Source organism: Carlito syrichta, unplaced genomic scaffold (assembly GCF_000164805.1).
Source record: "Carlito syrichta isolate Samal-C Ts95f unplaced genomic scaffold, Tarsius_syrichta-2.0.1 Scaffold314285, whole genome shotgun sequence".
NCBI lineage: Eukaryota > Metazoa > Chordata > Mammalia > Primates > Tarsiidae > Carlito > Carlito syrichta.
Genome location: NW_007258381.1, coordinates 148,701 through 168,946, shown reverse-complemented (window position 1 = coordinate 168,946; position 20,246 = coordinate 148,701). Strand labels below are relative to the sequence as shown.

Here is a 20,246-nt window from a genome sequence, read left to right as displayed (position 1 = left end):
GCAGCGGTACAATCAGTGCAGTGATACAACCTCGACTCACGTCAGCCTTCCAAGTAGCTGGGACTACAGGCACATGCCACTACTCTCAGTTAATTTTTATATTTTACGTATAGAGGAGGTTTTGCTATGTTATTCAGGCTGGCCTCAAACTCCTGACCTCAAGCAATCCTGTCATCTTTACCTCCCAAACTGCTGGTAATACAGGCATGAACCACCAAGTCTGCCACTGCAGACGAATTTTAATTTGCATTTCACTCTAAGTGGAGTGACTTTACTTCCCAATCAAGTCAGGACACTTCTAATAATGTGCGAGGGGCACTAAAAATAATTAAAATCTTATGATTTTAAAAATATTTAATTATTGACTGGGATGGTTTATTATAGTGGTAGACATACATTCTTATTTTTTTAATTAGAAAAACACATATCAGTGTCTGTGTGTGTGTGTGTGTGTGTGTGTGTGTGTGTGTGTGTGTGTGTGTGTGTGTATGAGGGGGGACCCAAAAAAACACTGAAATTGATTTTTGGATAGCGGGTCCCTTGTAGTACAGGTTTCTTCCAGTAGGTAAGTGTTCTAGGAACCCATCAGCATAAGAGTGCCAGCTATCCTTATTGTAAGAGGCTACAATCAGCTTCAGCAAATTTTTTTTGGAGATTCTTTCAACATGTTTGCACATTTAATGATGGGTGATTTATGAGCGCACCTGCCTACACAATGCTTGTTCAGCAATTTTGACCAAAAAACGGCATGACGTCTGTGCCCCACCCTCCCTATTCACCAGAACTCACCCCAAGTGACTCTTTTTTTGTTTCTCCAAATGAAAAAAAAGTCCTCAAAGGGAAACATTTTGTAGATGTGGAAGAGGTGAAGCAAAAAAAAAAAAAAAAACCAAAAAACAAAACAGCAGAAGCACTAAGAGGTATCAAAATTGGTGAGTTCAAAACTGTTTTGAGCAGTGGGAAAAATGTCTTGAGAGGTGTACTGAATCAAACAGAGAGTACTCTGAAGGTGACTAAAGTTTAAACATGTAGAAATAAATACACAATTTTTAATAAATAAATTCCAGGTTTTGGGGTCCCATATATATATATGTGTATGTGTAGGTGTGCATGTGTGTGTGTGTGTGTGTGTGTAGGTGTAGGTACAGGTATAGGTATATATGTATTCATTCAATGGCCCAGACTAATCAAGACACATAGTCATGTCCATAGGAATAGATATTTTTCTGTGTATGTGAGGGAGTTTTGCCCTGCCCCCTAGAAATGACAGCAGACCCGGGGGCCTGCAAGTGGAAGTGGTCAGGACTGTAAGGGACTCTGGGCAAGAACAGAGGTGGGAGATGAAGAACTCTCTCTGGCCATGAAGTGAAGGGTATAGTGGAGAGAATTTTTCAAGAGACTTCTCCAAAGATAAGCACTGATATATTCCAATAAAAAAGGCTAGGAAGAGCTAGTACTAGCCCTTTCATAAAAGCATACAATAGTATTTGACAGCAGTAGAACCAACGGAAGGATCTATAGTATATGCAAAGCAAACCGCCATACTTACCTCTTTCAAGACAGAAGTGAATTCAAAATAAGATCTTGTATGGTTACAAATAAGGCACAAAGATAATGCATTTTTTGAAGACTGAAAGTGAAATAAAATGACTGTACCAGCACAAACTAGGCACCAAAATAATATATTTTTTGAAAACTGAAAGAGAAGGTATCCTCAAGATGGCTGTGGATTTTCTCCTGAGGCTTCAAAGCTTTTGCTCTGTCTATAAAGATCCTATTTTTACTTGTACAACCTCTCACGCTTTCACTGTAAATAGAGCCTTCTTGCTTAGGAAATCACAGCCTTTTTCCTGCCAGCAGATCAGAAAAGTCATCCTGACTGTGAAGGCTTAGTCTTCACTCACCTGGCTTCTATTCTTAGACTGGCCCTGTGTTTCCTCATTTGTCACTGGTGCACACTGGCAGGGTAGAGACTCAAGTGAGACAACAATAAGAGATAACTTCCCATCCACACGGCTTGTACTTGTGCTAAATAAAAGGGAGAAAAAAGTGATTGGGATAAGAAAATAGGGCAAAGTGCATAAAATTGAGTAATGGGTATGTTGAAAGCAGGACAGCAAAGTTAGAGTTTTAGGTTGATTTAAAGAGGGAGGTATACCTTGGCGATTATGAGTAGGAGATAGAAGAAATGAGGAAGAGGACGGGTGAAGAAAAGAATAAAAATTAAAGAGAGTGATAAATGTTCCACTTATGTACTTTCATGTGTATGTCAGCCTTCTCATCTAAAGACCAGGAAAGTAGATGTGAAACATGTGGCAACATATTGTTGGTGCCTAAGAAGAACAATCTTTCTCAATGAACTGAATTTTAAAAAATAGAGGATGGATTTCAATAGACCTTAATTTATACATAAACAGATGTGTTGAGCATGCTACTTTACTACCTTTGAGTTTGAAAATTTACAATGCAAGCAAAATGGAGACAACATTGGTAAAATGCATGTAGATGAAATGCCATCTTAAGATAGTAACCCTACACACCCAGATGCATATTTCCTTTGTATTCTTTATTGTTCCAGCAGGACACATAGCCCAATGTATAATACATCATTAGTGAAGAAAATATCCTTAAGTGTTAAGAAGCCAAAGTTTTTATCTGTAGGGGCCTAGACTTCAAGTTTAGATCATAAACATAAGATTTGGTGGATATAGATTGTATAGATAGATAGTATCTATAATATTCAGTGATTTATCACAAAAACAAAAATATGAGTACCACATGTACTTATAAAGTGGACCCTGAACATTTGTCATAATACTATAAGAAATAAATTGGCAGCAGTGGTACACTGCCGGGGGGGGCATATAACATCAATAAGGGTACCCAATCTAGATAGATAGGTAGATAGATAGATAGACAGATAGATAGATAGATAGATAGATAGATAGATAGATAGATAGATTCTTGATAGATAGAGGTAGAAATCATTGACCCACTTATGTCATTTTAGACTTCAACATTTTTTCACTATCTAGTCTCTGAACTTCAGACTACCTGCCCCTACCTTTCTTGTTCTCTTTTTGGGGTTAATGCTGCCCCTTGCCCAGGCACAGCCCTCAACTAATGACTGCTAGAACTTCCTTCCTCCACTCCTTAGAAAGCATGGCTCTGAGCTGTGTGTCCTACATCAGCTCCCAGAGTTCCCCAGTGAGACCGAGCACCGGTCCCCCACAGTGATACCTTGCTTGCTAACACCTTCTATTAAATGCTTTCTCTTCATGTCAGTTCACACACCCATAACTAGTAGTTCCTGGAACTGCCTTCCAAAATAACTACTCATATGCAACACTTCTTCTCAGAGAAATCCAAACAAAGATAGTACAATTATTCTCATTATCTACAGTAATTATATTCTAAAAGTTACCAAGACCATGGCATGAATACTGAACCATTGCTAATTTTCATCAATCAATCGATAAATACTTGTTTCGTGGGTTTGTTTAAAAACAATATATTTCATATATTATTAATTTATGAACACCAGACTCATGGCCAACAGTACTATAATTCAAGCTTTAAAAAAAAGCTTACCTGACATGTTTATTTTCTCTAAAAGACTTGTGCTTAGGAACAGTAAACAGTACTTCAGCACTATACTTGAGGACATTTTAAACAGCAAAATCATGAACAAAATACACAAAAATACAAGAAACATGATTCTAGATGGATTGCAAAAAAGACAATTGTTTACAGCATGACAGCTGAAACAAGAACGCAGAACATTGTCTTGCTGAACATCAGTTGGGCACATGTGCATAAAAGACTCAACCTTTCCCATGTTTTATAAATGTCCACAAATGAATAGAAGAACAAGTGCAGCAAATATCAATTTGGAGTTACAATTAAGTTTTAGTGCATGGATGAACTCACAAATATGGACTCCTTTGAAGTTCGCTATGGGAAAGCAGATAGGAATGGAAGAGTAGAGAAGGATATAGAGGATGTCTAAGATGATGGTTCTGAGAAAGCCTCACAGAGTTTACTTCCCCCAGCAAGCTGATAACATTTTCCCATGTGTCCTCTAGGGACACAGAAATAGCAGACATGCAATTGATGAAGATATGCTGCACAGGTGAAGAAACCACGTATTTTACAACTAATGGCTGTACACCAGACAGCAATGAGAACAGCCCAGTGGATGCCAGGGTGCACATACAGTAGAGACAACTCAGAAGCCCCAGGCCTTCACATCCCAACCCACCCATGCTTCCAGGGCAGGGCACTCCATAACATCTCTGGAAGTTGAATGAAGCCTTCAATAAAAGAGACATCCTCATCAACTGAAATTATTCTAAATGCACTGGTAAATCCATAAGTTGACTCGGACATAATTTTTGCAAATTAGTGAAAATAATCATAATTATTCAAGCATCTGGGGCTCCTAGTGAAGATGTTAGGTCATTGTTGGCTTTGTTCACAATTGACACATATTTCTTGCCATACTTATAATGAGTCAAACACCACCATATCAAGTGTGTCACATCCTAGAGGGACATCAAAACAAGCACAGCAAATAAACAAAAGATGACTTGTAATACACATGAGATGCCTTGGCACAGACAAGGATCATACAACTTCTGTGGAAAACAATGTGGTGATTCCTAAAAGATCTGAAAATCAACCTTCCATACAGTCCAGCAATATTCCTTCTGGGAATATACCTAAGGAACTCAGATCACTCAATAAAAAAGATACCTGCACACACAAATTTATTGCAGCATTATTCACAATAGCGAAAACATAGAACCAACCATGCTGTCCATCGAAAGTAGATTGGATTTTTAAAATGTGGTATATATACATGATGGAATATTATGCATCCATAAAGAAGGACAAAATTATGGACTTCACAGCAACTAGGACGGATCTAGGATCTATCACAGAAACAAAGATCTGAGTACCATATGTACTCACTCGTAAAGCAGACCCTGAACAATTATCATAATACTATAAGAAATAAATTGGCAGTAGTGGGACACTGCCAGGGGAAGGAGAGGGAACACATAACATCAATATGCATACCCAATTTCAAACCAGGTGAAGTGGGAACCAAGGGAAGCTCAACTTTACCTGTATGATGACCACTTATGTACCTAACCCTGAATTGTACCCACATCTTTGAAATAAATAAATAAAAATTTAAAAATAAATTAAATAGAAAACAAATCTCTTCAAATGTTTATGCATGGAGAAAGTTCACAGTAGAGGAGGGAATATTTAACTAGCTCTTACAGCACAAGAATAGTTTATATAAGTAAAGGGAACACAGGTGAGTATTTTATATAGAAAAATGCATGAGCAAGTTGAACAGTAAGGAACTCCCAAGGTATGCCTAGAGGAAAATAAGTAGATCTGTTTAAGTAGAGTAAAAAATTAATAAAGAATTATGTAAAACAATATGACAGGCATAGCAAGAGAAGAATCCATTCAACTTGGATTATGACTAGCTATAAGGACAAAGCAGAAAAAAAGCATAAAGCATAACAGACACATCAAGTTTTGAGTGTGGGTACTGAGAATTATGGTATTAATGACAAAATTAGGAAAGCCAGTGCAGAACTAGTTTGAGGCAAAATAAAGATGAATTTGAGATGACAACATGATATCCTAGGGGAAAAGATAAGCAGATAAAGATTTAAAATGGAATCTCAGCAGAGAAGCAGAATAGGAAAAGCGAACTGGAGATTTATTAGTACAGAAATATTCACTAAGGCCTGCAAGTAGGTGAAGAGCTGAAGTGAGGCAATTAGAAAGAAAAGGTAAAGGAGCAAAAAGTATCCACAAGGACAACAAAGAAGGAGCGGTCAGGGAGTTGGGATGTACATTTTACCCCAAGAGCAGAGTGAGAAGACAATTCCAGAATCAATGATCCACTGTGTCCATTACTACAGAGGGATAAAAGAGATAGAGGACTAAACAAGTTCTGTAGCCAAGCAATTTACCTTTGCCAGCAATTTCAGTAGAGTGATAAAGGTGAAAGTTGGAATGCTTTCAAGAATGGGTTAAGGGATGAGTTTATAAACAGGGAATGGAGATATTGATCACTCTAAAGAAAATTTTGAAATTGATAGATCCACAACATCATCAAAAAAAAGCTTGGGAAAGTACATGTTTCTTTGTCTTTTTGTTTGATTTTGGTTTTGTTTGTTTGTTTGTTTGTTTGTTTCTACATCCAAAGGAGAAAGAATGGAGATCTAAAATAGCAATAGGATTGACAGTCTTGGAAGGTTTAGTGACAGTAAGATCTAACCTTCTTATGTTTCCGGACTTGTTCTAAGAAGATGGTTATTATTATTATCCACATTTTAAAGATGAGTAAATGGAGAGGCATGTGGAGTCTAAATGACTTGCCCTATATAAGCATCTGGAAGAGGCTGAATCAAGAAACAAACTCAGATAAATTGATTAGACGTATCATACTCTTATTCTGGGCTACGTTATTCTCAAGGATTAAAGAAGAAAGTTAAAGAAATGACATCCTTCATAAGACTGGAGGAAATAAAAGGAGTAGATAGTGGATATACTGGTTTATTTCAAGACAAAAGTACTCAAGCATCCTTATAAAATATAATGTGACATCCTATTACAGAGTTCTACCTTGAAAGAACAGAAGAAAAGGTTTGGGGTGAGGAGTTAGAACAAGAGAAGTTTGACGACAATTTAGAAGACAAAAGTGCACACTCCAGACTCAGTAGAAGAATAGTAAAATTTGTTAAACACAAGCCCAGTAGAGGAAGAACTCTGAAATTGATACATTCTGCATGGTTCTTTAGAGGAAAAGAGGAGAAGATCTGAGTTTGGAGATGAACCCAGTAGCAAAGCTGTGAGGTCAGATTTGTGAATGATTTTAAGGTTTTGGAGAAGAGATAATTTAGAAGTTAGACTGTGTTTTACAATTCCAGGCATAAAGCTATTTCAAGTAAAACCAGTAAAGATATTGATAAGTTTAGTATGCTATTGACTCAATAGCAACAACACAAGGTTTGTAAACATAGATATCAACTTAGGTAATTCATATATTTTAATATGGCAATGCAGATATAAGATTAAGCAATAGAATTTTCTATTTAAAAACAGATTATTACATTATTATTATCACTATTACTTTGAATATGGATTTCACAGATGGTGGCAAGTATTAAATCAGGGAGAATTTCAAATAATATAATATCACTTGTTAAATATAACACTTTCCCTAATATGCTGCTTTTTTTCTAGATCAACAGAAAGAAACAACTAAAGATCATAAAAATGTCATCCTGAACTTTGCCCAAAAATGTTTTGTTGGTACAAAATGGAAATTGTAAAAATTGTTTAATTCAGAATTGATCATTCAGTGTCATAATCCATTTGCTTTTTAAAAGTAAATTATTCCTTAAAAACTAGTGTACATTTTTTAGCTGATGATTTGGGTTTAGACTGGGTTTATGAACATTTTTAAAAATATGTCTTAGAATCTAAAGAATATTATTCAACTCCTTTCTGGAAGATGTCTTTATTAATTAAGTCAAGTATAGAAATGTATTTCATTGGATATAGATAATTTATAGAATAAATGGTTTTAAACAAGATTTTGAATTTTGCAACAAGATTTAATTGAAGGCTGAGGCTGTCCAGTCAATATTTTTAGGAAATTTTCAGGATATGGGAGTCTGTTCTAGCCAGGAGACTGTTAAGGTAATTCTCAGAAGAACAAACAGCCCGTATACATAAACCCCATATAGTTTGACTGTGTACTTCTAGTAAACACTTAAATCCCAAAGCCAACTGCAATTGTTTTACTTGTTCTGCATCATATATAAATATATACACACACGTACTCACACAAATACACACACATATATGTATTTCAAGTACTAAACATTATTTTTTTACATATTCCATTACTATACACTATGAAGCAGATTAGAAATATTTTTAAATAAAATGTTAATATTATTTAGCAGATATCTGCAGCAATTCTAAGTATTTCATTGCCCCTTGACTATAATTATAAGTGCCTCTTCATAAGGGCGTTGTAATTGAAAGAAGCTTTTTAGGAACTTTGAACCAAGACCAGAATATAAATTAATAATGGCATCCTGTAAGGTTTTGAAAAATGTCTTGGCATTTCTACAATGGGGTTAGAACATAAAACGATAAAAAACACAGAATCAGGTAATGACTTTGGGAAAAAATTTTTTATTTAATTTCCCAAGGTCATTTATTATCTGCTTGTAAGATCATGTGCTTTAATACAAATACTTAACGTGCTTAGTACATTCAAACGTTTAATACTTAAATGTTCTTAACATATAAGTTTCCTCCACTTTTAAGTTTTAAAACTTAAGCATAATTAAGCTTCACAGCATAGAATAATTCCCACTCGGACGGGAAATTCTCACCTTGTTATATGCATTGTGACTAAGGAGGGTGTGAGAATCCTCCGGTTCATCACTCAGTGAGAAGGAGGACAGATGACTGAAGGGTCCTGGGGCAAGACAGTCAGCCTGCGAGAGGGTCTGTGGATGCAGCAGGGACTTAGCAGGAGGATAGAGTTTAGTCTGATATAAAGGATGGAGTGAAACAGGCTTGGGAGGGATTGTCACATCCTGGGAAGAAGAAAGATATAAAAAGGGTATTAGTGGGCAAAAGTCAAGCACACCTGGAATTAGATCTATTACAGACATAGGTCAGAATCCCTTACTAGTAAGAAGAAAGCCTCCTCTCAAGAGAAGGTGGCCCTCCCTGCTTTCATAGTGTAATGTGTGACTGTTTCAATAATTCCTTTCAGTCAAGCCCACCCCCACCCCAAGCTTCTTCTGTAGAACAAAACTAGTACCTACACAGTATCTCCTGAAGGGTGCTAACTTTGTTCTTGAAAATATTGAGAGAAGAAATGTGTAAAGAAGAAGAGAACCCATCCAGAGAGTATGGGTTGAGATTAGAAAAATCATCAGGGAAAAGTAGGTAGCAGTGGAAATTCATTTAAGGATGCTTGTGATTTGGTCTGGAAAAAATTAGGGCATGAAGGGGAGGCCATGGCAGAGGGTATTTACATGCAAGCAGAGAAGCAAAAGTACTAAGTTTAGTCCATGGCACGGTAAGTTATGGGGTTGAGTTTGGCAGGGATAAGGAATCAGGGAGAGGTGAAATGTGGAAAGAATGAATGAGGTCTTCAATGCCAAGCAATGTGTTGTCCTGGAGAGAAACATGTGGTGCAACAAACAAATGAGTTGATTGTAAAGAGGAGAGATTAAGAAGACTTAAGCAAGGTTGGTCTTTGACATGGAAAGGGGACGAATTCAGTGAGTCTGAGGAAGTAAGATCTACTAAATAAGGCCAAGAATTACATGACTAGTGCAAAGAAATCACAGGAATGAGAAATCTTGAACCTAGAGAAAAAGTTGCCAAAAGAGTTACACATAGGTATATATCTTTTACAAATCAAGTAAACACAAATGCATATTCTTATTTTTCATACACAGCACGAGCATACATGTATTATAAGATAGATAGCATTTTCCTTATAATTTTCTTTGTTTTTCTTTTCATTTGACAACAATTTTGGAATCTTTTTCTATGTCATTTCATGATAGCTGTTGATTTTCTATCAAGATGCATTACTCAATTATCCTACTGATTATAAGTGTCGTTCAGTTGATTCTCTTACACGTTTCAGGAATATCACCTAAAACATCAAATCACAACAGAGTGGTAAGTTTATCTCCTCTTTTACAGTTAATACATTTTTCATTTCTTTCTTTTTTTTTGTCTAATTTCACTGGTTGATAACTCTGACATTGTTAATAGTCATCATACTGGTGGGCGGCTTTACTGGAACACATGTAGTACTTGTCCATTGATGATGGTCTCTCTTTTAGGTTGAAATATATTCTAACTTCGCTTTATTTCTCAATCAGTCATTTTACTATTTTCTTCTAAAAGTAATTACATTTCTTAATCAGTGTGAAAAGCTATTCGTATGAAAACTGAACAGCCAACACAAAACTAGCTGCATAAGAAAAAGTCAGCATTGCCATAGGTAGTTGAAGATGCTTAGCAAAATGTGACCTAAACAGCCTCAGGTTTCAGTTTTTCTTGGAGGATTCAAGACTCCATTCTCAGGATGTCACAAGGCAAGCTCATGGTGATCCATGGGAAGCAAAGGATTCACCACATGAGGTTATCTGGTGGTCAAATTCTATCCAATCAGAAGGGAGATGTTTGGAGAGGGTGTCCTGCACTGCTTTTAAGCCTCTAAACTCACTGTGGCCAATCTCCAAACTCTCAGGAGTAGGTCAGACCTAAGCACTTCCATAGGATCAGGTGGTACCCTCACCTTATCCAGGCAGCTAGGCAGGCAGAAGAGCAGAATTTTGTCAGCACATGGACAGGCTACAGAGAGCTAAAATCTTGGCCAGGCTCACTTGACCATCATCAGACTGATAATACACTTACAAAGATGAAAGGATTCTTGGTGTTGACAGACTCATTTCTATCTGTGCCAGTTGTCTTCTATGCTTTGTATAAGTTAGTATCCTGTGATTTTTTTTTTTTTTTGCTATCATCCTGGGAATTTTCTTGCCTCTCTCTTGTGAGCTCCTATTGTCAATATCTTATGTCTTTCATCTTCTTAGTTTCTTCTATTTACTGGGCCCTAAAGAAACTTCCTGGGTAAATGGAGTATTACAAGCAAATTTTGATACGCTGCATGTTGAAAACTGACTGTTCTACTCTTACATTTAATTGTTTGAATATGGAATTCTAAGTCGGGAAATAATTTCCCTCAGAATTTTGAAAGTGTTGTTACACTGGCTTTTATTGTCCAGTGTAGTTGAGAAGCCCAAAGTCATTCTGATTTCAGCTTTTTTTTTTTTTTTTTTTTGAGTTGGAGTCTCACTCTGTCGTCCAGGCTGGAGGGCAGTGGCACGCTCCCGGCCACCACAGCCTCAAACTGTTGGGCTCGGGCGATCCTTCCGCCTCAGGCTTCCGAGTAGCTGGAACTACAGGCGCACGCTACCACGCCCGGCTACTTTTTGATTTATTGTAGAGATGAGGTCTCGCCAAGTTGCCCCGGCAGGTCTCGAACCCACGGGCTCAGGCAATCCACTTACCTCAGCCTCCCAAAAGCACGGGATTACAGGCTGAGCCACTGAGCCCGGCTGATTTCAGCTCTTTTGTTTTTTTGTTTTTGTTTTTGTTTTTTTTTGAGTTGGAGTCTCACTCTGTCGCCCAGACTGGAGTGGAGTGGCCACTCCTGGCCACCGCAGCCTCAACCTGCTGGGCTCCGGCGATCCTTCCGCCTCAACCTTCCAAGTAGCTAGAACTACAGGCGTGCGCTACCACTCCTGGCTAGCTTTTTGATTTATTGTAGAAATGAGGTCTCGCCAAGTTACCCCGGCGGGTCTCGAACCCGCAGGCTCAGGCAATCCACTCACCTCAGCCTCCCAAGGCACGGGATTACAGGCTGAGCCACAGAGCCCAGCTGTCAGCTCTTTTGTAGTTGACCCTTTTAGCTCTCCTCGGTCTGGAAACATAGAATATTTCGTTTTGTTCTCAGTAATCTGAAAATTCCCCAATATGTGCTTTGGTGTGGGAATATTTTCATCTGCTATGATAGGAATTTGATTATGTCCCTTAATCTCTGACATTTGACCTTTTGTTTTGGAAACTATTCTTGAATTATTTTATTATTTCCTTCCTTCTATCTTCTCTCCTCTCTCTCTGGACGTTGGGTTCCCTTAGATAGTCTTGATTCCATCTCCCTTTCAGCTAGAAAGCTTTACTTAATTTATTCTCCAAGAAAATAGGAAGAATATTATTTATTGATAAATAAAGGACAGAGAGGCTTCTCAGAAAGTGGGACTTTTCAGTGCTGTGAAAAACTGGAAAGATTGGTGGTCACTCCACCACCAACCTTTACACTAGATTCTTCATTTCAGCCATTATGTGTTTAATTTCCAGCAGCTCCTTTCCTTCTCTAAATATTCTGGCTTCTTTTTTTTTTTTTTTTTTTTTGAGTTGGAGTCTCACTCTGTTGCCCAGACTAGAGTGCAGTGGCATGCTCCAGGTCACCACAGCCTTGACCTGCTGGGCTCAGGTGATCCTTCTGCCTCAGCCTTCCAAGTAACTGGAACTACAGGCATGCACTACCTCGCTTGGCTCATTTTTTATTTATTGTAGAGACAAGGTCTTGCCAGTTGCTCGGGCTGGTTTTGAACCTGCAGGCTCAGACGATCCACTCACTTTGTCCTCTCAAAGTGCTGGGATTATAGGCTGAGTCACCAAGCCCAGCCAATATTCTGGTTTCTTAAAAATATTTTAGGGTTCTGATTTTATGGAGGCACCATCTTTCATCTAATTTTTGAAAATAGTAATGATCTTGAGTTGTTTTTCTCCCTAAACAATATTTTCTAAAACTTTTCCTGTTTTATTTCTTGTTTGGTTATTTGTTTTGTTTTAGTGTCTGTGTTTATATTTCATGTTGGAGGTCTTCTTTAGGTGTCTGGATATCCTTAATTGTCTGCTAATGTTTTAGATTTAGGAATTAAGAGCTCTTTGGAGCATATAGATCAGGCTATTTGAGTTTCATCATACAGGCTAGCTCAATCTTGATGCCTTGAGGCCTTTCCACTTTGGGCTGATCAGATCCTTAAATAAAGACTTTTTCCATCACCCTGCTAGCAGGTCAAGGCCTGGCCATGTGTTCTGACATGTGAACAGGAAAAGAAACAAGGCCTGTCAGCAGGAGGCCTTCACAGCATCACTTATTCCATTGTTTCCAGAAGAGTCTCCTGCTTTTCACTGTGTCAGTTGTCCCCAGGCCAGCTAGTATGTGAATTACTCCCTTAGGATAGGAGAATGTAAGTTATTGAAAAACATGGGGTTGGGATAGCTGCTTCTGAGATAGCTTTGACCCTATATTTCTTATTTTAGCTACCATTTCTTTACCCTCCTTTCAGAAATATACAGCACCTCCAAATTCTAAGCCTTTTGAGAACTCTAAGGTAGAATGGAATCAGTACTCAGATTTCTCCATGGCCAGCCTAGGATTTAGTTTTCTTGTATCTGCTATGTCAGTTTTTCCTTATTAAGCTATCTTTCTGCCTCTGAAATGTTGTTGCTGTGTCTCCTCTATGTTCTTCCAATTCTTTTAAATTATGCTTTAAAAATATGTCTTTAGAAAAATGTTGAGGAAATGTTGGGAAGGAGCAAATTAACAGGTATTGTTCAATCCACCATACACTACTGAAAGTCCTTAAGAGTATTGTTTTGTTTATTTAACAGAAATAGCACTTGAAGTCTAGGAAGAGAATCACATTATCTTCTCTTTGCATTACTAGAATAAATCCCACTTGGTAAGGATACAGTGTTCTTTATAGTGTTGCTGAGTTCTGTTTCCTGCTAAATTAAGGTATTTGCATTGATATTCATAACTGAGTTCGGACTGGAGTTTCCTCTATGTGCAGCCTCTCTTGGGTTCTGATAACAATGTTACACTTGCTGCATAAAGTAGTTTAGAAGATATTCTCGCATTACTGAAATGTACAATTGTCTGCTATTAGAATTACAGTCATGAGTCGCATAATGATGTTTTGGTCAACAATGAAATGTATATATGATGGTGGTTATATAAGATTATAAAACTGCATTTTTGCTGTACCTTTTCTATGTTTTTATATGTTTAGATACACAAATACTTACCATTGTTTTACAATTGCCTACAGTATGCTGTACAGTAACATGCTGTAGAGGTTGGTAGCCTAGAAGCAATAGGCTATAACATACAGCTCAAGGATGCAGTAGGCTATATCATCTAGGTTTGCATAAGTAACTTTATGATGTTCACACAAAGATGACATCATCTAAGGATGCATTTCTCAGAACATATTCCCGTTGTCAAGTGACAAACAACTGTATTTATGCCATAAAAGACTGTTAGAGTTTCCCTATAACCAATTCCATCCTTACCAAGTGGGATTTATTCTAGTAATGCAAGGAGAATTCGCTTCCTAGTCTTCAAGAGCCATTTCTTCCAAATAAACAAAGCAAAACTCTTAAGGACTTTGAGTAGTGGATGGTAGACTGAACAACACCTCTTAATTTGCTGCTTTCCAATATTTTCTCAAAATTTTTGTAAAGATATATTTTAAGGTATAATCTGAAAGCATGGGAAGAAATAAGTAGGAGACACAGCAACAGAATTTTAGAGACAGAAACATATCTTAATAAGGAAAAACTGAAACAAAATTCCTCCTGTGACCTGAGGCTTAAACATAGCTTTTTCACCATTTTTTATTTTAATTTTGGTAATTTGTTCATTAGAATTTTTCTGTTTATATTTTTTACTTTTCTAGAAAATTATATTACTTAGAAAATTATGTTTCTATTATAAAGTAATTTCCTGTGGATTTTCAAATTCAATTGCAAAAATTTGAGAAAAGTGGTTTCATAGTATATTCTCCAAATTGTTAGTGATTTCCACACTGATTTCTTATTTTGTACTTTATATTTTCTCTCTTTTCATAGATCTGTTTAGCTAACAGTTTACTATTTCATACATTTTTTAAGAAATACTTTTCATTTTTATGACCTTTGCAGTCTTTCTATTTTTAGCTACTTATCTCTTTTCAGACCTTATGAATTCTTTATTTACTTATTTATTTATTTTGGCATTCTTATGCAAAGGATAAGGATTTTCTTCCTAAATAATGTTTCCTCTAGCTTTTTCTTTTTGTTTTTAAATTTTCCAAACTGAAGGCCTAATTGGAACCTTTCTTATATATTTGTTAAGCATTTTTAGAGTTATAAGTTTCTTTTAAGGGCAATTTAAATGTATCTTATAAGTTCTAATAACAATAATATAAGACAATGATTTCATTAACTTTTTTCAGTTAGAAATTTCATTTTTTTCTAATTGGAGCTCTTTTTTATTATTTTAAGTGTTTTGGTTTTAATATTATTAAAAAGTAATATATAATCCTTATAAAAAAATATCAGAAGACATAAACAAGCCCAAAAGAAAATATTTTAAAAATACCTTTAGTCCAGTGAACACAAAGACAATTTTCCAAACACCCCTTTTGGGGAGTGGAGGATCACACTTTCTGATTTCAAAATATATTACAAAAGTACTATAATCAAAATTGTATGATACCAGTATAGAAATAGACATATAGACCAAAAATAGATAAATGGGATTGTATCAAACCAAAAAGCTCTGCACGGCAAAGGAAACATTCAACAGTGTAAAAAAGCAGCCCACAAAATGGGAGAAAATATTTGCACACCATATATTTGATAAAAGGTTAATATCCAAAATATATTAGAAACTCATACAACTCAATATAAAAAAACTATTAAAAAATGGGCAAGTGACTTGAATAGACATTTTTCAAATTTAGATATGCTCAATGAGTATATGAAAAGACTAACAAGTATATTAAAAGATGCTCAACATCAGGAGAATGCAAATCTAAACCAAAAGAGATATTGCCTCACACCTTTTAGAGTAGCTATTATCAAAAGGTAATGAGTATTAGCCAGGATGTGGAGAAAAGAGAACCCTTGTACACTATTGTTGAGGATGGAAATTGGTAACGTTAATAAGGAAAACAGTATGGAGGTTTCTCAAAAAATTAAAAAATCTGCCTACTGTAAAATCCAAAAATCTTATGGGTATATATCCAAAGGAAATTAAATCAGCATCTTGAAGAGATATCTGTACTCCAATATCTATTGCAGAATTATTCACAACAAGCAAGATAGAGAGAATCTATGTCTATTGATGGGTAAATGAATAAAGAAAATGCAATACACACATACACACACACACACACACACAGAGAGAGAGAGAGAGAGAGAGGAATGTTAATTAGCCTTTAACAAGAAGAAAATCCTGCCATTTGTGACAGCATGGATGAACCTGGAGGACATTATGCTAAGTGAAATAAACCAGACACAGAAAGGCACATATAAATGAGATAAAGCAGTGTTTTGCTTTATCACATTTATATGTGGAATCTAAAAGGTCAACATCATAGAAGCAAAAAGTAGAATAGTAGTTGCCAGGGAGAGAGGGGAAGAAAAAAATTGGTCAATGTTAGTAAAGGGTACAGAGTATTAGTTTCTCAAGATGAATAAGTTCTGGAAACCCAATCTACAGCAAAGTTATTATAATTAACAATATTGTACTACATACTTGAAATTTTTTCAGAAGCTGGATCCGAAATCTTCTTACCACAGTAATAGTAGTAATAATGGTAATTGTGTGAGGTTATGGATATATGAGCTAGCTTAATTTTGGTGATCATTTCATAATATATACATCTATCAAAACATCAAATATGCACCTTAAATATTTACAATTTTAAGTTGTCAATTATACTACAATAAAGTTGGAGGGAGAGGAAAACACAGAAATTTTATTTTGAACTTTCTCTTTGATAAAGATTCGTTAAAAAGCAAAATTTTTGAATCACAGATGGCAGAAACTTTTGGTGTTTTCTAAGTTTGCTATTAACGTATCAATTTTTTGACGATCTGATAAATTTGTGTGAATCATTTCTACCTTGGCAATTAATAGGTTTTTCTTTTTGGCCTAAAATATAGTCAGGTTTTTTTTTTTTGAAGGATCCACAGTAGTAAAAGGAATAGTATTCTGTTTTGCTTTATTTTATTTGCAGTGTAGAGTCTAAATATATATAATATATGTGTTTTATATATATATAACTATATTACATATATAAGATTTACTTTAGATGGTCTATCTTTTCTCACTTTTCCCAATCTGTAAACTGAAAATGAGTTAATAAGCTATTTTGCCACTAATATATTTTCACTTTTTTCTCATCTTAAAGCTTGATTTTGCCTTATGAAATATTTATATTATATTTTTATATTTAGATATTCAAATGTTGTATTTTCCTTGTAAATTTCATCCTTTAGCATTATAAGAGGGTTTTATTTGTCTCACTTAAGGAATTTTGGGCCTGAATTTAGCTGGCTAATTGTGAAGATTATAAACTGTCCTTTGTTTTCATTTGTAGTACATGGAATACTTTGTCATTTTCAACCGTTCTCAACACATTGTTTTAAAAGTTTCAAGTTAAAGATTAATTTTATCATATTATGATAAATGTTCAAGACCCGCTTATGAGTGAGAACATGTGATATTCAGCTCTTTGTTTCTGTGATAGCTGGACACTACCAGGGGAGGGAGGGAAGAGCATATAACATAACTAAGGGTGCCTGATCCTAAACCAGGCAAAGTGAGGACCAGTAGTGGGAGGCCCAAACTTCACCCGGAGGTAGAACACTTATGTACCTAATCTGACTTGTACTCCACATCTTTAAAATAAATTTAAAATTTTGTTAAAGATTAATTTTGTTTGCTACCCAATCTGGAGAGTTTTTTCTTTCTTTATTTCATATGTTTCCACAGCAAATGGATCTTTCCTGGACCAGATGTTTTTGCAACATGTTCATATGGGGAAGGGACCACTACCTGGGATTATCTTTATGCCCCAATGCTTGGGATATGAATTGGCTTAGCCTTTACTTCTCAAATAAAAGACTATCAGCCGTACAGTACCTGCTATAGCTACTTTTCTGTGTCCAGGCTGCCATAGAGAGAGAGAGAGAGAGAGAGAGAGCATTCTGCAAATATGATTTGCTCTGTAATTCAACATACAGGCTCACCTCCTTTATTTCTCAGAATAAAGTCAGTTCAGGGGAACTTCTATTAAAAACATATGACCCCATACAAAGACAGGGCATTTGAGATTTGCATATTAAGGTGTATCCCACCCTTGGAGAAGAGAGCTTGCTGATTCTGCACTCTGGGCACCATATCCTTGCTCCATGTCCTCCCAAAATTACATCTAGTCATTTTCTTCACTGTAGCCAAACCTCACTGCTAATGTTAACCTATATTTGCAACTGCTCTCCAGTTTTAGCATCACTACCTCAGCTCTACCTCAGATCATCAGGTATTAGATTCTCACAAGGAGCCGGCAACCTTCGCATAGTGCAGTTCCCAATAGAGTTTGCGCTCCTATGAGACTCTAAAGCGGCCGCTGATCTGTTGGAAGGCAGAGTTCAAGGGTTAATGCGAGTGATGGGGAACAGCTGTAAATACAGATGAAGCTTCACTTGCACGCCGGCCACTCACCTCCTGCTATGAGGCCCAGTTGGGGACCCCTGTTCTAACGGTCCTTTCTCCATGAAAAGAGGCTCATTATTGTAGAATCGTGTATGTGAGTGTGTGTGTGTGTGTGTGTGGGTGTGTGTGTGTGTGTTCACATCATCTTCTGTTATAACTTATCTGTAGATGGTGACTCTACTGTTATTACATCTCCACTGTTTCTCATAAAACAGTGCTTTTATTAGAGAAGCCACTTACTTTAGAGAATATTCTTTGATTTATTTTTCCCTAAAGGTTTAAAAATGCCACTTCCATATACTTCATATTTAGGACAGAAATGTTATAAACTAAGTATATTTAAGAATCTATACTTTTAACTAACAGTATAATAAACTCCAATATAGCATAATTTGCTCATTACTCACCTTTCAAAACTTCATCAGAGGTGTTTTCTATACATTTCTAATGGTATTTGATAACAAAAATATATTTCAGTTCATCATTCTATTGTTTCCTATGTATTTTCTTCACTGTAGCCAATATTCTACAATATTCACTGCAGCGGGAAGAACACAAGTATTCCTAGTTTATTGGGTTTTTAGCTTTTCCTCTACTAAAATTCCTCAAAAGATACATTTATCATTTCCTTCAGTAAAACTTTAAACATTATAAAATATATATTTTTTTGAGTTGGAGTCTCACTCTATCACCCAGGCTGGAGTGCAGTGGCACGCTCACGACCATCCCAGTGTCGACCTGCTGGGCTCCAGGGATTCTTCCACCTCAGCCTTCCAAGTAACCGGGACTACAGGCATGTGCTACCACGCCCGGCTAATTTTTTATTTATTGTAGAGACAAGGTCTCACCAAGTCTCAGGTAGTCCAGCCCTCTGGCCTCCCAAAGTGCTGGGATTACAGGCTGAGTCACCAAGCCCAGGCTTAATCATTATAATATTGAGCATCCTATGTCTTTAAACAATACTGAAAATTGCACATCTTCATGTCTTTGTAAATATCTTACTAAGTATGATGCCATGATAACATTATTAGTTAAAACACAGCAAATATATAAACTTAGGCTAGGTATACTAATCATGAAAGTAGATATAACACTATGCTTCAAATTGCTTGAATAACTTCAAAAAAGTCCTACTTTTTATCATTTTCAAGTAGGTTATCACTATTTAAAGTTGATACTTATAGCTGATGACAAATTTATACTAGATAGTCACCTTTGCTACTTCGTGTTGCTTATGCTTACATCAATAGCAGTATAGTTGATCTAGATTATTTTGTGTTTGTTTTTTATTTTTATTTTTTAAAATAAATCATTTGCTCCTTTTATGCGGAATTTTGTCAAAAATAGTTAAAATGATAACATATATGTCTAGTTAACAGGGCACATGAAGTGCACTAAGGTGTCACAGACTTAAGAAACAGCCAACTCAGTTGAGGGAAACTGCTAGGGGAGGGAGAGGCACACCTCATCAACAAGGGTACCTGCATAATCAACGTTTGTGTACCTAACCCTGAATTGTACCCCACATCTTTAAAATAAAAAAAAGAAGCAGTCAACTGAGGACCCACTGTCTCTTGTACTAAGCTGGTTCTCTGACATTTTCCCAGGGAATCACATTTAGAATACACATGAAACATAACTGTTCAGCACTCAGATACACAAAGGAGACCCATGGGAACCCATATAAATCAGGAAAGCTTAGATCTCTCTTATAATTTTAGATTAGGGGTTAGTGAATTTTTTCTGCAAAGGTCCAGTTAATAAATATTGTAGGCTTAGCAAATCATACAACTGTTACAATGTCTCAAGTCAGCCATGGTTGCATGAAAGTAACCTTAGGTCCGGTGCGGTGTGCCTCAAGCCTGTAATCCCAGCACTTTGGAAAGCCAAGGTGGGCCCAGGGGTTTGAAAGCAGCCTGGGCAACTTGGTCAGGCCTCAACTCTACATAAATTTTTTTAAAAAATTAGCCAGGTATGGTGGTACACACCTATAATTCCAGTTACTTGGAAGACTGAAGTGGAAGGATAACCTGAGCCCAGC

General features: G+C 36.3%; 1 protein-coding gene across 8 annotated transcripts in view; it reads right to left on the bottom strand.

Moving 5' to 3' along the window:
- Nucleotides 1-20,246, bottom strand: part of MLIP (muscular LMNA interacting protein) — a 144,422-nt gene that overhangs the window by 26,114 nt on the left and 98,062 nt on the right. For 6 of the 8 annotated variants that reach the window (XM_008071290.1, XM_008071293.1, XM_008071292.1 and 3 more), the window contains one exon: nucleotides 8,445-8,651. The exons of the other annotated variants lie outside the window; for them this stretch is intronic. In XM_008071290.1, the coding sequence (XP_008069481.1) occupies nucleotides 8,445-8,651 (207 nt within the window). The remainder of the gene's footprint in view (nucleotides 1-8,444; nucleotides 8,652-20,246) is intronic. 8 annotated transcript variants of the gene reach the window in all.